The sequence below is a fragment of the Plutella xylostella genome, chromosome 8, assembly GCF_932276165.1.
Source record: "Plutella xylostella chromosome 8, ilPluXylo3.1, whole genome shotgun sequence".
In the NCBI taxonomy this organism is placed as follows: Eukaryota; Metazoa; Arthropoda; class Insecta; order Lepidoptera; family Plutellidae; genus Plutella; species Plutella xylostella.
This window is the reverse complement of record NC_063988.1, coordinates 2,511,592-2,531,260: the sequence shown is the minus strand read 5'-3', so window position 1 is coordinate 2,531,260 and position 19,669 is coordinate 2,511,592. Positions and strand designations below refer to the sequence as shown.

The following is a 19,669-nucleotide window of genomic DNA, read 5'->3' as shown; positions in this document are numbered from 1 at the left end:
AGCTAATTATACTCTGCTCATTAGTGTATTTTTCAAAGTGGTTTTTGTATTCGAAACACTTCATTTAAGATAAAATGCCGCTCAGTATAAAAAATACATTTGCCAAATATTGAAAAAAATGCAGGACGTAACGTTGACACTCAAACAAATATTAGGTCGCTCAAATATTATGAAGCTGCTCATTTTGTATTTTAAGTAACTCAAATTAATGTTTGTAAGTTGCTGTTCTGTTGATTTCTCGTCACTCGCAGTCAGTCGCTCACTTAGTAATTCTATAACCCAAATTAATTAATTTTGAAACTTAGAACTGTAATTTACAGTCACTCGTTTTATTGCTACCCAAAATAAAATACCGATTTATTATAATCACGAAAAAGTCAAATCCCGATCGGAAATATGATAATTCGTGATTTTGACAAAAAAACATAAACGTCTTTAAAACTTTAGAACCAAAACCAAAAGATAGGTGCGACGACGAGCAAAGCGAGGAGGAGCGTGTTAGGTGCACATAGATATCGAAAAACAAAGCGGAGCGCAGCGAAGCGGAGCGGAGCGTTTCAAATATAGAGCAAAACAATTGCTAGGATTTTTATGGTGTTTAAACTTAAAAACCTTAGGACCTAAACCTAAAGATAGGTGCGACGACGAGCAAAGCGAGGAGGAGCGTGTTAGGTGCACATAGATATCAAAAAACAAAGCGGAGCGCAGCGAAGCGGAGCGGAGCGTTTCAAATATAGAGCAAAACAATTGCTAGGATTTTTATGGTGTTTAAACTTAAAAACCTTAGGACCTAAACCTAAAGATAGGTGCGACGACGAGCAAAGCGAGGAGGAGCGTGTTAGGTGCACATAGATATCGAAAAACAAAGCGGAGCGCAGCGAAGCGGAGCGGAGCGTTTCAAATATAGAGCAAAACAATTGCTAGGATTTTTATGGTGTTTAAACTTAAAAACCTTAGGACCTAAACCTAAAGATAGGTGCGACGACGAGCAAAGCGAGGAGGAGCGTGTTAGGTGCACATAGATATCGAAAAACAAAGCGGAGCGCAGCGAAGCGGAGCGGAGCGTTTCAAATTTAGAGCTAAACAATTGCTAGGATTTTTATGGTGTTTAAACTTAAAAACCTTAGGAACTAAACCTAAAGATAGGTGCGACGACGAGCAAAGCGAGAAGGAGCGTGTTAGGTGCACATAGATATCGAAAAACAAAGCGGACCGTTTCACATAATATAGCTTAAAAAATATTGTTTTTATACGCATTATTCATATAACCATTTCTTGTTAACTAAGAAACATTCGGGAATTTGTATTTTCGGAATATTAAAACTTCGGGATTCGTAATTTTAACAATTCGATATAATAAAAAAACGTACTTTTGAAACATCGAAATAATAATATTCGGAAAATGACTTTCGTCATTTTAATAAATGTGTTGTTTGAAATTTCGTTTATAAACTATTCGTGATTTTCGTTATTCGGAAACTTAAAATTCGGGATTGTGAATTATTCGGAACTATGAAATTCGAAATTTTAAAAATCGTTATTTTCATATTCGTAAAAAAGTAATTCGGAATTATGTAGTGTACCCATTTTTACCAATGCAGCGGTAAAAGTTCAGCAATTTTCTTTTGTTGAATTAGTTGCGTAAATTTTGGTCGTTTTAAATGTCAACAAACAAAACAACAAAACAAACACTCACACCTTGTACTAATGTACTCCCTTGCGGGGTAGGCAGAGGTGAATTGCTGCACCCACTTTTCGCCAGTGTTATGTTAGTCCCAATGTTATAGGGGGGCCTATTGCCATTTTACTGGCACATCCTAGACCCGAGAACAAATATCTGTGTTTAAACAAATATCTGCCCCAGCCGGAAATCGAACCCGGGACCTTCGGCTCAGTAGTCAGGGACACTAAACAATACGCCATTCGGTCGTTTTGAATGGCGAAATTAAGAAATTGTTCCAGTGTCAATCCACGACTTTAGCCACCTTATTTCTGTACAGGTAATACAATAAATCTCTACATTCGCGTTCGATGTCATCAAGGAATTGTTTGAATTGCGTGTGATTGAGTACTTTTCAAACATATTTTTTTATGACCGAAGATTTTTTTAGAATTAAATATTTTTTGAATGTACAAGAGTATTATTTTTGCTGTCGGCGGGCCACCAGTATCCGACCGGCGGGCCGCATGCGGCCCGCGGGCCGCGGTCTGTGCATCGCTGGTATAGAAAGAGATGCTGTGCGATTTAGGAGGCTTATCATGGTTTGTAGAGCATATTTATATGGAAGCTCTTTATGGCTTGTAGTTATTCTGAAGACATATACAGTTCCCCAAAATTGATAATGCACATAGAAATCTTCGTCATTGTTCGGCAACGGTCATATTCCCGAGCGTTAGAAAACTATTATGTATTTAGAGTGGTTAAGTGCATTTTCTTCATGATATTTTAGTAGAATTATGTAATTGGTGCTAAAAGAGATAATTGATTTATCAGTAATGAAATTTGATTCGATAATTCATAATATTCCATAATATTAAAATTTACTTCGAAAATGTTACAGTAGGTACTTTTCAAGTGTCTTACTGAAGCTGATGTAAAGATGGATGAAAGAAGGTTTGAATAACACAAGGTTTATATTATAAGGAGAAATGGATTTCAAACACAGGTTTATATAAAAAAATTGAAATCTCAGTTCAAAAGTATTTACAGCACTGATTATTTCACATTAATAAAAATGTTTACATTAAAATCTCAGTTCAAAAGTATTTACAGCGCTGATCATTCACAATAATATTACAATTACAAACTTGGTCTTTTGGGTGTGGCTTTATTGGCAAAGTGAAGTCTATCAATGTGTCGCATATTTTATTCTTAAATGTGCCTCATAATGGCATCAAATCAATCATGGCATCGTCAAAAATAATTAAAGTTGACATTAAATTCACATTTGAAAAAAATAACAAGAACGATGTGTAATTGCAGCTCTTTATAATTCCACAAAAGTAATATTGATCTTGACCTTGAGACCCTTGACTGATCGGTGACAGCCACCGACCGCCCAAATTGTTTTCGATTAAATGTCACATGATATTGACTACTATTTCTTTCGAACAAGGATCAAAATGCAAGTGCTTTGTTTAGGGCACTGATTCGGGTGTTTCCGGGAATACGACAGTTTGCGAAGATTTGCATGCGCATTATTAATATGGGAGAACTGTACTTCCAGTGAAATCATTGAACATTGGTTTGCATATAAGAAAGGAGTGGTTTATGTAGTGTTTTGATCAGATAGCGTATTATCCGACCGCGCGGCACGACGCTGTTCATCCAGTGCCGCGCGGCCGCCAGAGCACAGCATTTCTCTGGTTTCAGGACCCCTACGCGATTCATCATGTCAAAACCACAAACATAGACCAAGTTTCTGAACAAGTCATATTCATTTTAGGAGTATTAATTCATAAAACTCGTCACTCGAGTAGACTCCTTTCGTTTTCCCCAAGGTGCTAAATAGTCTAACGGCTTTGGTCAAGACTTGACGCCGCGCTATGACGCTAAGATGTGTACAACTATGGTAAAATACCGTCAATCAGAGCGCCAGGCGCTAGTAACACGTCCTGTTTGACAAAGCCTAAAATAATGGACAATAACATACCTGAGGTATAAGCACGTGGCCCATAGACAGCATCCCCAATCCCCCCAGCTCCTTAGGCGTGTAGAACACGACGGGAGGGAAACGCGAAGGCATCTTCGAGTTGAGCCCGATCTTGATGCGCGTCTGGATCTTGTTCTCGCACTTGACCAGCAAGTCTAGTAGCTCTTGTGTGTTGACGACGGCTTCGCGGAAGTATGTCATCAGGCCTGGGGATGAGGGTTACAGTTAGTTATGTTTTACAACGGAAATATTATGAGTAGGTAGCCTCTCTGAAAGTCGGGAGGAAGATGTGTGTTAATAATAATAGTCACCCATACGTCGTGACCACCTGTAAACGCTATTTAACGAGTTGCAAATCCTAAGCATCCGGACCATGCATGCGTCCAATATAAACATAGTGCGCGTTTGAAGGTTGGCGCTTTTTGATTGGACGCATGCAATACATCCCAACGCCAGTGGACAACCGTAGCGCGACATTATAGCGCGTTTGACTATTTGCGCTTTTGGATTGCACGCATTTAACACACACCGAGCGCAGCGACCAATCACAGCTTGGCAACACAAAGCACTAACCAATGAGCGCCGTGTTCCACTTGTTGACGATCTTGGTGAAGGTGGTGGAGCCGGACGCCATCAGTATCTGGCGCACGCGGTTGTGGAAGCGCGCGAGTGACTCGTCGTCGACTCGCAGGCAGCACTGCGCCGTGCGCTCCAAGCTCGCTTCCTTCTTAAACTGTTCTTCTATACTATATACTAACCTTCGCATCCTATTTGGGCGATTTGCATAATATATACAACACGCATACTAACAAAGCGTGTTTGACGGTTGGGCCTTACGATGCCAGTATTCAACCGTAGAGAAACATTATAGCGCGTTTGACTGTTTGCGCTTTTAGATCGGTCGCATTCAATGATTGTTCTTCCATCTATACTATACTTCGCACCCTATTTCTAAGAGTTGAATATGAAACGCGCGTTTATTAGAGCGCGTTTCACGGTTGGCGCTTTATAATGGACAACATTTCATTTTCTTTACCCTATATTTTTATTAGTTATTCGGAAAGTTTATAGAAAATTAGTGGACCCGTATTTTTTTATTTTGTATATACATACATTTGTGCATGTTATTTTTAACTTTAAAGTTAATTATTTTAAAACCGGAAGTGACGTCACATATTAGGCTCAATTTTTATTTTTGTCTATAGCCTGAGTCTCGAAAAAAAACATAAATGACACTGACAAGTGACATTTAAACTTTGTTTACATGCCAACCAACAAATGGGTCATTTTCAAATGACCTTGATATTTCTGATGATGGAAAGTAGGTACTTATCATGTAAAAAAATAAGCAGAAGCATTTTTTCAGCTGTGTAGGCGGTGGCATGCTCTGGAACATATTATATAGATGTCATCTCTTAATAATAAATAAAAAAAATAGTCAGAAAGTGTCAGAACAGAATTAATGAAAATGACCCAAATAAACAACAACGTCACGATAAAACGTCAACGTCAATCAAAAATGAAAGTGACAGTTACTTTGTTTTTAAATCTATAGGCTTTGATCATCAAAATGCATCGCACCTGATGCATGACGTCATCAGCACTTTTTTACTATTTTATGATTTTCTCAAAAATGATACATCCAAAAAATACAAAAATATTTTTTTTGAGGCCTTTAGAGCTAAATCTCGAAATGGTTTTCGATTTATAGTAGCTTTAGTTTTTTGAAATGTTGTCCATTGGACGCATGCAGGCAACCGTAGCATGTATTAGAACGCGTTTGACGGTTGAGGCTTTATAATTAGACACTTTCAATGCATGCAGAAGGCAGCGACCAATCACAGCTTGGCAACACAAAGCACTAACCAATGAGCGCCGTGTTCCACTTGTTGACGATCTTGGTGAAGGTGGTGGAGCCGGACGCCATCAGTATCTGGCGCACGCGGTTGTGGAAGCGCGCGAGTGACTCGTCGTCGACTCGCAGGTAGCACTGGGCGGTCCAAGCTCACTTCCTTCTTAAACTGTTCTTGTATACTATATACTAGCCTTCACACCCTATTTGGACGATTTGCTTTTTTATTAAAACAAGCGTCCTTTTAATAAAGCGTGTTTGACGGTCGGCCCTTACGATGCCAGTATTCCACCGTAGCGCGACATTATAGCGCGTTTGACTGTTTGCGCTTTTAGATCGGTCGCATTCAATGATTGTTCTTCTATCTATACTATACTTCGCACGCTATTTCCAAGAGTTATATATGCAACGCGCGCTTATTAGAGCGCCTTTGACGGTTGGGCCTTTATAATAATTGGACGAATGCAATACATCGCGAAGTAAGTGGTAAACAGTAGCGTGGAATTAAGCGTGTTCGGGACAGTTGGCGCTTTTTGACCGGACGCATTTAACACACACCGAAAGCGACCAATCACAGCTCGGCAACACAAAGCACTCACCAATGAGCGCCGTGTTCCACTTGTTGACGATCTTGGTGAAGGTGGTGGAGCCGGACGCCATCAGTATCTGGCGCACGCGGTTGTGGAAGCGCGCGAGTGACTCGTCGTCGACTCGCAGGTAGCACTGGGCGGTCCGCTCCTTGCTCACTTCGTTCTGCAGGTTCCAGACGCCGTCGCGGTGGGAGAGCTCGGAGTGCTGGCTTCGGCACTGAGGGTGAGAGGAAATTGAAGGTTAGGGGTTGGATATCATTTATAGTACTGTGATAAGTATTAAAATCGTCGAAATATAATAGGCCCGTATGTTGCAATTTTGTGTAGCTGTCAAAGCGGGCCTATTATTTCGACGACTTTATAAAACTATTTATTTCATAATGTGCACCTACTTTTCTACCACTAGATCCTCCTGCAACTAATAACAGTCCCGGATTTTCCAAACAATGATAATTTAATAGCTATAATGTACTTATCATTGTTTAGAGTCCCTATACCCTAGCTAGGGCTGTGCTACGGTTCTATACTAACATATGGGAAGATATTCATAACCCGCTTACTAGCCACAAGATCCGACAAAGAAATATTGTAGCAAGAGTTTCTATAGTTGAATAAGGCTTCTATTCTGTGGTGTACTTGCAACTGGCTATCCCGAATGGAAGCTTTGTCTATCCCCTAAATTGCCTCTTACTACCTCATAACAGTCATTACCTCATTGTATACTTCAATAACTAACTTCATTGGATAGTGCAATAACGGGCAATAAATGATATGGTACTCACTTTGGGCAGTATCCTACACTCGAAGCCGGCCATGTTGAACAGCAGGTTGGGGTTGTCCTTCGAGTAGGCGGACACGAAGCTGCTCTCCCACTGGATGGTGGTCACCGAGCGCGGCAGCCGGTTCTTGATGTCCCAGAATACTGCGCGACCCCTGAAGGACGAAATGGAATTTAGAATACATTTTGTTTCTTGATGTAAACACAAAAGGCGGGACTATAAACAATAGGATGTTATAGATATGATGACAATTGTTTCGTGATTATAAAACAATTTTCAGCGGCTAGCATTTTACTTTCTTCCAGTTAGGTTGAACATAGTACGATGCGGCGTCCAATCGTGTATTGTAAGCTGTCAAAAAATGAGAAAATCGACCTCACGTGATTAATGGACGGCCCCTTAGGAGAATCGAAAATAGCGAGGCATCCGAGCGTGCCTCTGTGTGTGTGTAACGATCTGCGTTTTATGAATCCATATTTACCTATATGTCAGTGCAGTGAAAAATTATAAACATAAATAAACAACTTACAAGTTAACGTCGTGCTTCATGAGGCGCATGCGCGCATCCCGCGGCCAGCACTTCTTGTTGTTGTAGCCGACGATATTCTCGTTGTTCGGGTCAGGATGCTCCGTCAGGTAGCGCTGGATCAGGTCGCGGGCTTCTTCCGCTGAGAACCTGAGAATAGAGATGATAGCATTCATAAATAAAGATATTTTGCATGAGATCTGACACTCGTTTCAAAATAAGGATGTTTCAAAATCACGCCTCAAGAACATTTTTGTTTCCAATCCCTTTACGAACGGAAATGAAACTGGCAGCCTTTTGTGAGGAGATTTTAATTAAATCGTTTTAGATTATAATAATGATCCCATATCATTGCCATTTAGTTTGTCCAGCTAGGTACTACGTGACATCCTTGCAGTTTAAAAGGTAAATTAGTGGGCGACCTATAGAGTAAATAAACTGAACATAGTGTGATTTTCAGTAAACTCCACTACACACTGTATACTTTGGAATCCCTTGAACGAAAATACTAGTCACCATCAACTCACCTGAAGAAGATATGAATCCTATCCCCGTACCGACAGTACAGTCTAATCGGATGAGCAGTCTCCGTCTGCCTGTCCTGGTACGACAGGAAGTCATTGGGCAGCTGCGGCGGGCCCGCCATCTCGCTGGCTCGTTGTAGACCTAGGACTAGCAGGTCTAAAACTAGCCCGTAGTATTGGACTATGAAGGAGGCGAATTGCAGGCCTCGGATGATGCCGTAGGAGTTCGTGTGGTTCATGTCCTGGGTGGATGGAAAATTTGGTTACAAACCGTTTATCCAGAGTTCATCAAAGCTTTGGTTTGTTGGGTACACACATTTTGCCCGTAGTGTCTAGTAATAGCCAGGCGTAAAAAGGCGACATATTCATTAAACTCACAAAAGGCGGGAAACATAAGTTACTAAATTCTATAAATATGGGGTATTTAAAGTGCCTACAAAAACTATTTACTACTAAAAATTATTGTTGGCTATTATTAATATTATGTAAAAAAGACTTTTTACTAAAACGGTCCTAATTATAAATGATAACAAAACATCACAACCCTCAAACCTCACCTTATAATTAATCACGACGTTGTTCTTAGCGGTCATGTAGTCAGCAATATTGTGGTCCACGATCAGCCTGAGCAGTCGGTTGAGCAGCGTCAGGTCGATCTTTTCATAGAGTTTCTCGAACCTCGACTCTAGCAGCACGTTGCACTCGCCCTCACCCGCCTCCCACACGTCTTGTAAGTTGTTGATGCCTGGAGTTGAGGATTTAGAGGTTAGGAAGTGAAATAGAAAAATAATGTAAAGTATTTAACAATTGTAAGTTGTTGATGCCTGCGGTTGAGGGTTTGAGGTTAGGAAGGGAGATAGAAAATAGTTTTGAATAGGTAACAATAAAAAATAAGTGGGAAATAGTACAAAACTAATATATGACCGTGGTTCCACGTGAGCAATGGAGTATTGTTCTAAATTTGACAAAGAAAAAGGTAAAAAGTGCAGTATGATTGACGGTGTTTAGATATAATATTCGACTATATATCGCAACAGTACCTACCAACTATTGAAACAATGGAAATTTAAATAAAATGCAGCAGAGAAAATCATAGTGATAGTCTTCTCTTCTTTACAACAATGGCTGAAAATATACACAACACTAGGAAATGTATAGATATTCTTCTTCTCCTGTTGTTTATCGCGACCAACCAAAGTGAGGTAGTAACAAGGGGATGGCACGACCACACAAATCTCCTTTGCCACAACACACACTATGGGCGGTCGCATTGTTTCTTCTGTTATTCTTCCGACGTCTTCGTATTCGTGTAAAAAACAGCTAAAGTTGTAAATTACATACAAATTAAGATATACAAGGCATACAATCATGAGACTATTTGTAAAGAGTCTTTGTACTTCATCATTTACTGGGTGCATCCACTAGATCCACTATACTCTATTTCGCGGGGAAAGACATGTGGGACGTTTTGAGTTTGACAGTTTTAGAGATGTCCGATCGACTTGTACCTATCGACGTTTTTGCGATGTGAAGACGCATACCGCTTAGAATACAAAAGTGGTATGCGTCTTCACATCGCAAACACGTCTCCATCCCACTCGCAGATTTTCTAGTCGAGAGCGCGTGACGTCACACATGTTCCCAGCTCTATGTACCCCCATACCGTACATACCCTGACACCACTAGACAACCTCGTGCCGCAGGTAAAGATAATATATGTCACATAATAATATGTGTATAGAGCGTGGGACACCCCTTCCTCATATGCTTCGCATAAGTATATAGAGCGTGGGACACCCCTTCCTCATATGCTTCGCATAAGTATATGTTCGCGTGGGACACCCCTTGCTCATATGCTTCGCATAAGTATATAGAGCGTGGGACACCCCTTCCTCATATGCTTCGCATAAGTATATAGAGCGTGGGACACCCCTTGCTCATATGCTTCGCATAAGTATATAGAGCGTGGGACACCCCTTCCTCATATGCTTCGCATAAGTATATAGAGCGTGGGACACCCCTTCCTCATATGCTTCGCATAAGTATATAGAGCGTGGGACACCCCTTCCTCATATGCTTCGCATAAGTATATAGAGCGTGGGACACCCCTTCCTCATATGCTTCGCATAAGTATATAGAGCGTGGGACACCCCTTCCTCATATGCTTCGCATAAGTATATGTTCGCGTGGGACACCCCTTCCTCATATGCTTCGCATAAGTATATGTTCGCGTGGGACACCCCTTTCTCATATGCTTCGCATAAGTATATGTTCGCGTGGGACACCCCTTCCTCATATGCTTCGCATAAGTATATGTTCGCGTGGGACACCCCTTCCTCATATGCTTCGCATAAGTATATGTTCGCGTGGGAAACCCCTTCCTCATATGCTTCGCATAAGTATATAGAGCGTGGGACACCCCTTCCTCATATGCTTCGCATAAGTATATGTTCGCGTGGGACACCCCTTCCTCATATGCTTCGCATAAGTATATGTTCGCGTGGGACACCCCTTCCTCATATGCTTCGCATAAGTATATGTTCGCTTGGGACACCCCTTCCTCATATGCTTCGCATAAGTATATGTTCGCGTGGGACACCCCTTCCTCATATGCTTCGCATAAGTATATGTTCGCGTGGGACACCCCTTCCTCATATGCTTCGCATAAGTATATGTTCGCGTGGGACACCCCTTCCTCATATGCTTCGCATAAGTATATGTTCGCGTGGGACACCCCTTCCTCATATGCTTCGCATAAGTATATGTTCGCGTGGGACACCCCTTCCTCATATGCTTCGCATAAGTATATAGAGCGTGGGACACCCCTTCCTCATATGCTTCGCATAAGTATATGTTCGCGTGGGACACCCCTTCCTCATATGCTTCGCATAAGTATATGTTCGCGTGGGACACCCCTTCCTCATATGCTTCGCATAAGTATATGTTCGCGTGGGACACCCCTTCCTCATATGCTTCGCATAAGTATATAGAGCGTGGGACACCCCTTCCTCATATGCTTCGCATAAGTATATGTTCGCGTGGGAAACCCCTTCCTCATATGCTTCGCATAAGTATATAGAGCGTGGGACACCCCTTCCTCATATGCTTCGCATAAGTATATAGAGCGTGGGACACCCCTTCCTCATATGCTTCGCATAAGTATATGTTCGCGTGGGACACCCCTTCCTCATATGCTTCGCATAAGTATATGTTCGCGTGGGACACCCCTTCCTCATATGCTTCGCATAAGTATATGTTCGCGTGGGACACCCCTTCCTCATATGCTTCGCATAAGTATATGTTCGCGTGGGACACCCCTTCCTCATATGCTTCGCATAAGTATATGTTCGCGTGGGAAACCCCTTCCTCATATGCTTCGCATAAGTATATAGAGCGTGGGACACCCCTTCCTCATATGCTTCGCATAAGTATATGTTCGCGTGGGACACCCCTTCCTCATATGCTTCGCATAAGTATATGTTCGCGTGGGACACCCCTTCCTCATATGCTTCGCATAAGTATATGTTCGCGTGGGACACCCCTTCCTCATATGCTTCGCATAAGTATATAGAGCGTGGGACACCCCTTCCTCATATGCTTCGCATAAGTATATGTTCGCGTGGGACACCCCTTCCTCATATGCTTCGCATCGCGTATATGTTCTTGTGACACACGGCTTGCTGCAGCTGTATAGCGTCTGTTGGCTCTCTTACAGCACTCTCGGTACATACCCTGGCACCACTTGTAGACGAGCAGCGGCGGCGGCTCGGTGTCGGCCGGCTTCACCCACGGCGGCAGCAGGCGCCGCTTGTCCGCCTCGTACCACAGGTACTGGTCCAGGTACGCGTCCGTGATCTTCTCTAGAGGCTCCACGTCGTACACCGGGACCAGGTGGGAGTAGAGGTCCATGAATTCGATGCCGACCTGCGAAGTGGGGAAGGTTAGTGGAGTTTGCGGTTGGTGCACTTATGGTGCGACGCTATTTTTATACACATTTTCTCGATCTGCGCGCGTTCTAGATAAATTTTCTACTTTATTTTCCTACATTCTCTTTTACAGGACTACTGAGTACTCTCGTTTTCAAAGTAGCAATTACAATGCCATGTATGGTTACAAGAAAAAACGACTTAATCGACTGCGAGAGAGGACATCATCATTCACTCAATAATTATAAAAAAAATATAACCTAGAAAGACTGAAACTATCACGCAACAAAACATTAACCACTACATAATCATTATAGTCATTGACAAGCTCCTCACCTCTCTGAAGGTCCTCTGCGTGAGCAGATGTCGCTTGATCCTGGACAGCGCCTCGTGCGGGTTGTCGTACGCCTGCTCGATCAGACCCAGCTCCTCTCTCTGGCTCTGGTTTAATCTGGGATCAAATAAAACCAACTTATTTTACTAAAAAGATAAAGCATAATTGTCTTATGTTCTAGGCGACTGATAAACTTTTTGATAGATTGTATCTTCTTGTTGATGTTTGTCAAGTCTGCTTCTTCGAATCATCAATTACAGCAGATTTGGCTACATGCAGTTATACATTAAACACATAAGAGATCGCATCGCTACCATATATTCTTGGATTTGTTATAAAAACTAGAGTTGTTCTATTGGAAGAAAGTTTTATAGACTAATTAAACTTTCTTCGGCAGATCAATCTTGCAGACCGGCCCAGGGCCTTAGGCGTTGTTAAAATGTGTGTTAGCACACGCACATTTAAACACCTCGCTCACCTAAATTTCACACTATAGGCCTCCTTGAGCCGCTCCAATGCAAGAATGAGCAGCTTGGTGTCGTGTTTGTACGACAGCGGCGGGAACGGGATGGGCGCGAACCGACGCGACTCCAGCCAGTGCACGGTGGTCGTGTATAATGCATTTATTCTTACTTGGCACAAATGTTGAGCAATCTTAGTGTGTCTTTTTATTTGAATAAATGTAAAAACTAAGTTATAAAATGAAAAATACTTACAAGCAAAAATTATTGATTTCGTAATTAAACCATTTATTTTGGCTGCAGACCTGAAGTTTATTTGTTTAATATTATTTTGATTAAAAGACACACAAAGATTGTTTACCTTTTGTGCCAAATAAGATTGAATACAGTATAGATCACCACGGCTTCCTCAGTAGAGATGTACAGAGCGGCCAAAAGATATAGAAACATAACATTCTCCCTCACCTAGACTTGACGCTATAGGCCTCCTTGAGCCGCTCCAAGGCGAGGATGAGCAGCTTGGTGTCGTGCTTGTACGACAGCGGCGGGAACGGGATGGGCGCGAACCGCCGCGACTCCAGCCAGTGCACCGTGGTCGTGTAGATAGCTACGGCCTCCTCGGGAGAGATGTATGGACCGTCCTGGGGAAAGGGGAGAAGGGAGGGGTCTTTAGATGTGTTTGAAATTACAGCTATCTACAGTTACATTTACAGTTGATATTTTTTTATTGATTAGCTTTGGAAAATTTTGAACAGTATGGGAATGTTGTATAAGGGTTCGACGGTAGCGGACTATTGTGATGATGTTGATGATGATGAAATCCTCTTATCCATCATCAGGGACATAGGGCTCGAAGAAAGGATTTCCACTTCTCCCGATCCTGCGCGGCAGCTTCCAGGTCGTCCCAGCCGAGACCAGTTGATTTCTTATCACGGTACAGAGTATTCACAAGAATGCGTCATCTCGAATGGCAAAACCGAACACGAAATCAACGTTAAAACTTCTTTCCTTATTTATTTATGTGCAATCAAGATTTCAATAATAAATTAATAATAAAAAGACGCCCACAAACCTTCAAGTAATTATGCTGGCGCTCCTGCTCAGCCTTCAGGTACAGTCTCGTCAGCCGGCCGAGGTTCTTCTTGCACACGGTCTTGTCGACGGTGGCGCCGCGGCGGATGCGCTCGCGGTTGTAGTGCGCCGTGTTGGTCCACCAGTCCGCCTTCATTTTGACGTAGCGGAGGATCATGTTCTCTATCGGCGTGGGAAGCCCGGGGACCTGGGAGAGAGAGGATAGGTAGTGAATGAAAGTAGAACATGACAATCTGATTCTTAGACTTAACAGTACAGAAAGGGTGCAAAGATTTATGAATGCTGTAGCTGTAGGTATTATAGGATGTCCGAAAAAAATATCGACATGTTTGTTGAGCAGTGACACACCGCATATAATAAACACACTGGAGTTTACGAAAAGAGACTCCCCGAGTGACGTATTCTACTTTACATACTTCCGGCGCACCTTGGCCTGTCAGCCACTGATGCTAATCCGACTGGCTAATTGTCTCATCACGGTGACAAACTTGAGACCATCTCTAGTGCTTGCCACCGCTACACTAAAAACAAAACACACTCCACCAACCTTCCACGGTATATTAGCCTTCCAGCACCTCCAAGCTTCACTCAGATGCTGCAGTATAGTCCTGGCCTTGTTCTGCTTGATCCCCTCGGGCATCATGTCCACGATGTCGTGCATCACGGACGCGCGCAGCTCGAGGTCGAAGTGGGACTCCACGCGCTGCTTGGTCACGGTCTTGGCGACACCTGGGTGGGGAGATTGGGGGTTAGTGGAGGGGTAATAATGATTATTTGGGGCAAAAGTGAGTTAATGAAACGGCTAGTTAAATCAAAGTGGTGCTTCGACACCGTTTTACGTATCCTTTACGACTTTACGTATCTCCTCTCTTTCTTGAGGAATAGTAAAAATGTGATAAACATAAGCTGTATACTGTACTTGTACACATGATTCTGATGAGGCGTCTCGATCAGTCAAAGGTCTCTGACTCTAAAACCATCTTCCTAAAAAAAGGCAACTTAATAGTTTTCTAGTAGTTTGAAGTGATTGGTGAATTTTGTATGTCCCTTATGTTATACCGGCCAGCTGCCGCTACACGGGTTCGTTATCGACATAGATAAACGGCACTATGTCGCGATCCGCCATAAAAACGGCGCTGTGTTTGGTTGAACGCGCATTAAACGACTTTATCGACGTCGATACCCGTGTTACCCTGCCTGGTTGGCTAAAATGCGACTTATTGCAACGAAGGTAAACCCGCCCTAACTTGACTATGCAACTCACCCTTAGAGTGTCGTCCCTCGAACTGCCTGGACAGCAGGTTCCCGAGCCAGCGCTCCAGCAGCGGCGTGATGCCTCGCATGAAGAACAGCCACACGCGCCAGCCCGGCGCCCAGATGCCGCACCCCGGCCCCTTCGACACCGGACCCTGAGGAGAAACATGATTATAAATAGTAATCCTGGCAGTTTACACCTTGTTTGTGAGAAAGATTCCATTCAAGAGATGGTTCATGTAGGTTTCCTCACCTTTTCATAGTAAGACCGATTTTATACATCATGTAATGCACACATAATACATAGCATCCATGGATCCTATTGGTACTTATGTATTTCACTAGATTCAAAATATTATCATATCAATCCTCTGTCTGGATGCATCCAGATAGGGGAGTACAACGTCAGCTTATTGTAGACTTGAGGAAACCGTTTTATCTAAACCCAATATAAACAAAACCAAAACTCACAGTATTAAACCGGTAGTAAATCAGATGCTTCAGATCCTTGCACATCCGAATCTGCCGCATGAGCTTGTACTTGTATCTGTACATGCCGGTCAGCTGCCCGACGTGCGCGAAGATGTACTGCAGTCCGTCGGCCAGCTGGAACGAGTCCACGTTGTTGAGGCGGTATTGTACGTGTGAGTCCACGATGAGCTTGGTGAGGCGGAGGATCTCGCGGCAGAGGTGGAACGCTGTGGGGATGGAAGGAAGGGTTAGATTGGTTGATTAATGGATGAGTTTGTGTATGAGAGTGGGTGATTATTCGTGGCTGCGAAAGGTCGCATCCAGTGACGTCCTTTGGGAGAGACCTACGTCCAGCAGTGGACTGTTATAGGCTGATGATGATCATGAATATTATTTGTAGTGCTGGATAGTCCAGTGCAATGTTAATCAGGAGATATGTATACTTAGGACATGACTCCTAGAATGTTTTTTCCAGATTTATTTGTTCTATTCAATAGCTAGGAGTTATAAAATAATCTGGAATTCATAGTCGCTGTACCCAGTTAAGCTACTGTTATTAGCGCTATTGTATTACGGAAATTAATTTGGATATCTTCTTTCGGTTCATGGTGTCTCTGTTATATAAATGGGTGACTATTGCAACAATGCACGCTATACAAACAAGTATAAAATTCTGAACATTCACACACTTCACCCAGACCCTACTTACCATTCCCGAACCGCGACTTCTTCCTCTCCTTAGTCGTGAGCGTCTTGACCGGCTTCAAGTTGAAGTTGTAGTCGAGATGCAGGTAGTTGAGGTTCTTGCGGTGGATCAGCAGGTTCAGCATGTTGTAGCCCTGGCGGCACACCTGCAGGCCGGCTTCCACCCAGTCCAGGGTGGTGGTTTGGAAGAACTTGGTTGACTTGAACGAGCGGAAGAGGTATCTGGGGGAATTTTGATTGGTTAAAGTGAGTGTTGGATGCGTGAGTCTGTTATTTTATTATGAGTCAACTATGTTAGACAAAGAACTAAATGCTATGTATAAGTACAGACAGCCAGACTGCACATAGCAGCTCAGACGTAATTTGAATGCAGTTGACAGTACTGGAATAGAACTACAAACCAAATGTGCATTGCAGTTAATTTGATGCCGTTGGTGTGCAGATGTCTGAATATCAAACTACACTTGTGATTTCCAATTGTAATGTGGTCTGTCAATCTAGTTTGTTACAAACTTAGAAGACTCTCCTCTCAGACAACCTTTGAATAGACAACATCACAAAATCTGAAAAAAATCACCTCTTCTTCTGCGGCTTAGGCGGGCGGTGTTTCAGCGAGTTGAGCACATAGTACTTCAGCAGCTTCTGGTAGGAGACCCTCACTTTGACGGGCTGGCCGGGCGGGCAGTGCTCCTTGTACCACGTCTTCACCAGCGGCACGTCGATCGCACGACGACAGCGACCTGGAGAAGTAGGGAGCTGGTTTAGGGTTGGCTAGCTAGTATTATGACGAGTTGAGAGATATTTAACTTGCGGAATTTTATGGCGGCAATTAAAATGTCACTAGGTATGTACTTGTCTATGCATTTCTAAGTTTCGTATGTAGGAAATGCCGTCGAGCCATTGACATTATATATTACTGCGTAAGGACAGGCCAAACCACTCAAGAAAATGACACCCGCGCGTTGGCCCTAAAATAGACATTTTAGGGCCAACGGTCCTCAGTCGACAGTTGTCTGTGACGGAGAGATGAGTCTTTGTTTCTTGTGTAAATATGCCTATTTTTGTTGTGAAAGGCTACAAAAACTATGATACGAAGGTCAAAAGGGAATATTGAATATCGTATCATCCTTAATTAATAAATAAACACATTTTAAAGCGATAATTATTTTACTACCAAAGTCTACAATGGCCGCACGATGTAACCTTGTACGGACGTCCGCATAAAACTCACTCATATTATTATGTACCTACTGTCCGGCGACGGTAAAATATGAACGCACGTACAAGGTTGCGTCGTCAGGAGTTAGCTCGGCTCGGCTCGGCTCTGACATAGTTCCAACAAATTATGACAGATGGCAGTTATTTTGCTTGTATGAAGAAGGTTTGAGTAAAATGTTCTGAAGGGCGTATCCTTCCTTTTGAAATCATTGCGTCGAGCGCCATACTCATGTTTCCAGACTTGCTAGCCATCAAATTAATCCCATAGAATCGGAACCCTTATCATATTGGATTGGTCCACAACCAACCATTCCTCCACATGTGCGAATCAATACAAATTAATTATCTTTGGACATTAGACAATTGTGATGTTCATAGTTCATTCCTCAGTTCTCACCTGATCTCATGCAGAATGGCCTAGGGGCCCACAGCAAGGCAATCCCGTTAGCTGTGTTGTCAGTGTACAGGGCAGTTTCCTGCAGGAATGGTGCAACCTCATCCGGCAACACAAAGTCTTCCTCCTCAGGTAGTGGGTCCAAGGACTTGACCGAGTGCCGATGGGATATCGGGTTGATGAGCGGGTCGAAGTAGAACGCTGGGAGGTCAGGGTCTTCGGTCTTGATGTAGATCACGTTTGGTGTGTGGTACCTGAGGTATTGGGATTAGATGTTAGGCTATAAAAGGTTATCATCAGGTTTATAAAAGACCTGGGCCTGGATAGTGAGATTTGACTCGGCAAGGGGAGTCACAATAGATCTTTTAGGTCGCAGTGGCGAATGGGCACTGGTTGCCCTCCCCTTTTCTATAACTATAACTATATAGGCTATAAAAGATACAAACATTTTTGCAGATATTTATAAAATATGCTTATTTTTATTTGCTATAAAATAGGTACTTACATAGGCTTTCATTTTTGGTAGGAAATATCTAAATATTTATTTATTTAACTCTATTTCACAAAGGATATAAATGATCAAAAGGTGCGGTTAATGCTAATAGCATTTTTTACCTGCCAATAACAGGAGGTACAGGAAAACTAGTAAATATGGATAAAACCAGGAGAATTGATAGAACTTACCAAGACAGCTGCACGAAGTGCGGTAAGTTGTTGTAGAGATACGGGAACGCAATCCTGTACTCAGTTCTGATTGGCTGACGGATGATGATTTTGTTGATGTCATTGAACTCGTTCCAGTCCTCATCACCAGCGGAGTTGTCCTTCACCAACGGCTCAAACTTCGGCCCTCCGGGTATAGCCATGTTCAGGGCTTTGGCGGTGAAGAAACTCTTTGAGTCAAAGAGGTAGAAGTAGTTGTCATCTACCAAGTCTGTCAGCAGCTGGTTTGCCAGACGGTACAGGGTAGCCATCTGAGGTAGACTCAGGTTCCATTTCCTGTAAGTCGAGCCATTCACATATTTGGTGCCAATGAGAGGCTTGTGGTCATAGAACCACGAAGCAACGGCACCATCTTCATCAGGGTCCAGTTCAATTTGGATAGGCTCGAGCGGCTCCACATCTAGGATGTTGTCTGCATAATCCAATGGAGGTTCTTCATCATCAAATGGTGGGAACCTCATTCTCTTGAAGTGGCGACGGTCTCGCTTCTCCCTCCTCATCATGATCCACATGGTGCCCCACTGGGCGATGTAAACTGGCTCAATGACCCAGGGGATTTCGTTCACAAAGGTGATGGCTCCCGTGATGTGATACAGGACCTTGACATCCCTGATCTGTTCCCAGGGCATGGGCATGTTCTCCAGCAGTTTCATGACAGCGTGTGGCATGTATTTGAGTGCCCCGAGGTAGACCCGCTTGTCGTGGCGGTACTTGCGGCTGGTCATGTCTCCATGGTCGCGGATGATCTTGCGGATATGCTCGGGGGGCATATCCTCTTTCTGGGCGTCCACGAAGCCAAACTTGCGCTTGTCCGCGAAACGCTTGTTTTGGAGCTGCAGCCATTTTGCAGCTGTAGAAAAATATGAAAATATTTAAGGTTTTTTTTCCTTTTAAGTCAGGCATTCTGCACTAATCTGATCTGCAATAATAGTGCCACACTATATTTCCATAATGAAGTAATGAACACATGATGTGAGGTGGGAAAAAAATTACATTGAAACAACAAAGGGGTATGAATTGTTGGTAACAGGTAGTGTGTGTAGGGCAGTATTGTGGCTAATGGGCTACATCAGCATTAATTGCAGATAAATGTTTTGCAATTACAGCAGTTTACATATGACTTCTATGAAAACTCAATATCTATTGCAAATTTTATCTTCCCTCCAG

The 19,669-nt window shown here is 43.0% G+C and overlaps 1 protein-coding gene across 1 annotated transcript in view; it reads right to left on the bottom strand.

Annotated features, from left to right (window-relative positions):
- LOC105383744 (pre-mRNA-processing-splicing factor 8) overlaps window positions 1-19,669 on the bottom strand; it is a 40,455-nt gene that overhangs the window by 19,632 nt on the left and 1,154 nt on the right. Inside the window, exons 3-19 of the mRNA XM_048622448.1 lie at window positions 18,464-19,352; window positions 17,783-18,033; window positions 16,745-16,907; window positions 16,172-16,389; window positions 15,463-15,689; window positions 15,002-15,146; window positions 14,285-14,466; window positions 13,718-13,924; window positions 13,111-13,286; window positions 12,187-12,301; window positions 11,656-11,848; window positions 8,482-8,669; window positions 7,928-8,166; window positions 7,404-7,550; window positions 6,878-7,028; window positions 6,105-6,312; window positions 3,654-3,859 (exon numbers count right to left, since the gene is read on the bottom strand). Coding sequence (XP_048478405.1) covers window positions 3,654-3,859; window positions 6,105-6,312; window positions 6,878-7,028; window positions 7,404-7,550; window positions 7,928-8,166; window positions 8,482-8,669; window positions 11,656-11,848; window positions 12,187-12,301; window positions 13,111-13,286; window positions 13,718-13,924; window positions 14,285-14,466; window positions 15,002-15,146; window positions 15,463-15,689; window positions 16,172-16,389; window positions 16,745-16,907; window positions 17,783-18,033; window positions 18,464-19,352 — 3,905 coding nt within the window. The remainder of the gene's footprint in view (window positions 1-3,653; window positions 3,860-6,104; window positions 6,313-6,877; window positions 7,029-7,403; window positions 7,551-7,927; window positions 8,167-8,481; window positions 8,670-11,655; window positions 11,849-12,186; window positions 12,302-13,110; window positions 13,287-13,717; window positions 13,925-14,284; window positions 14,467-15,001; window positions 15,147-15,462; window positions 15,690-16,171; window positions 16,390-16,744; window positions 16,908-17,782; window positions 18,034-18,463; window positions 19,353-19,669) is intronic.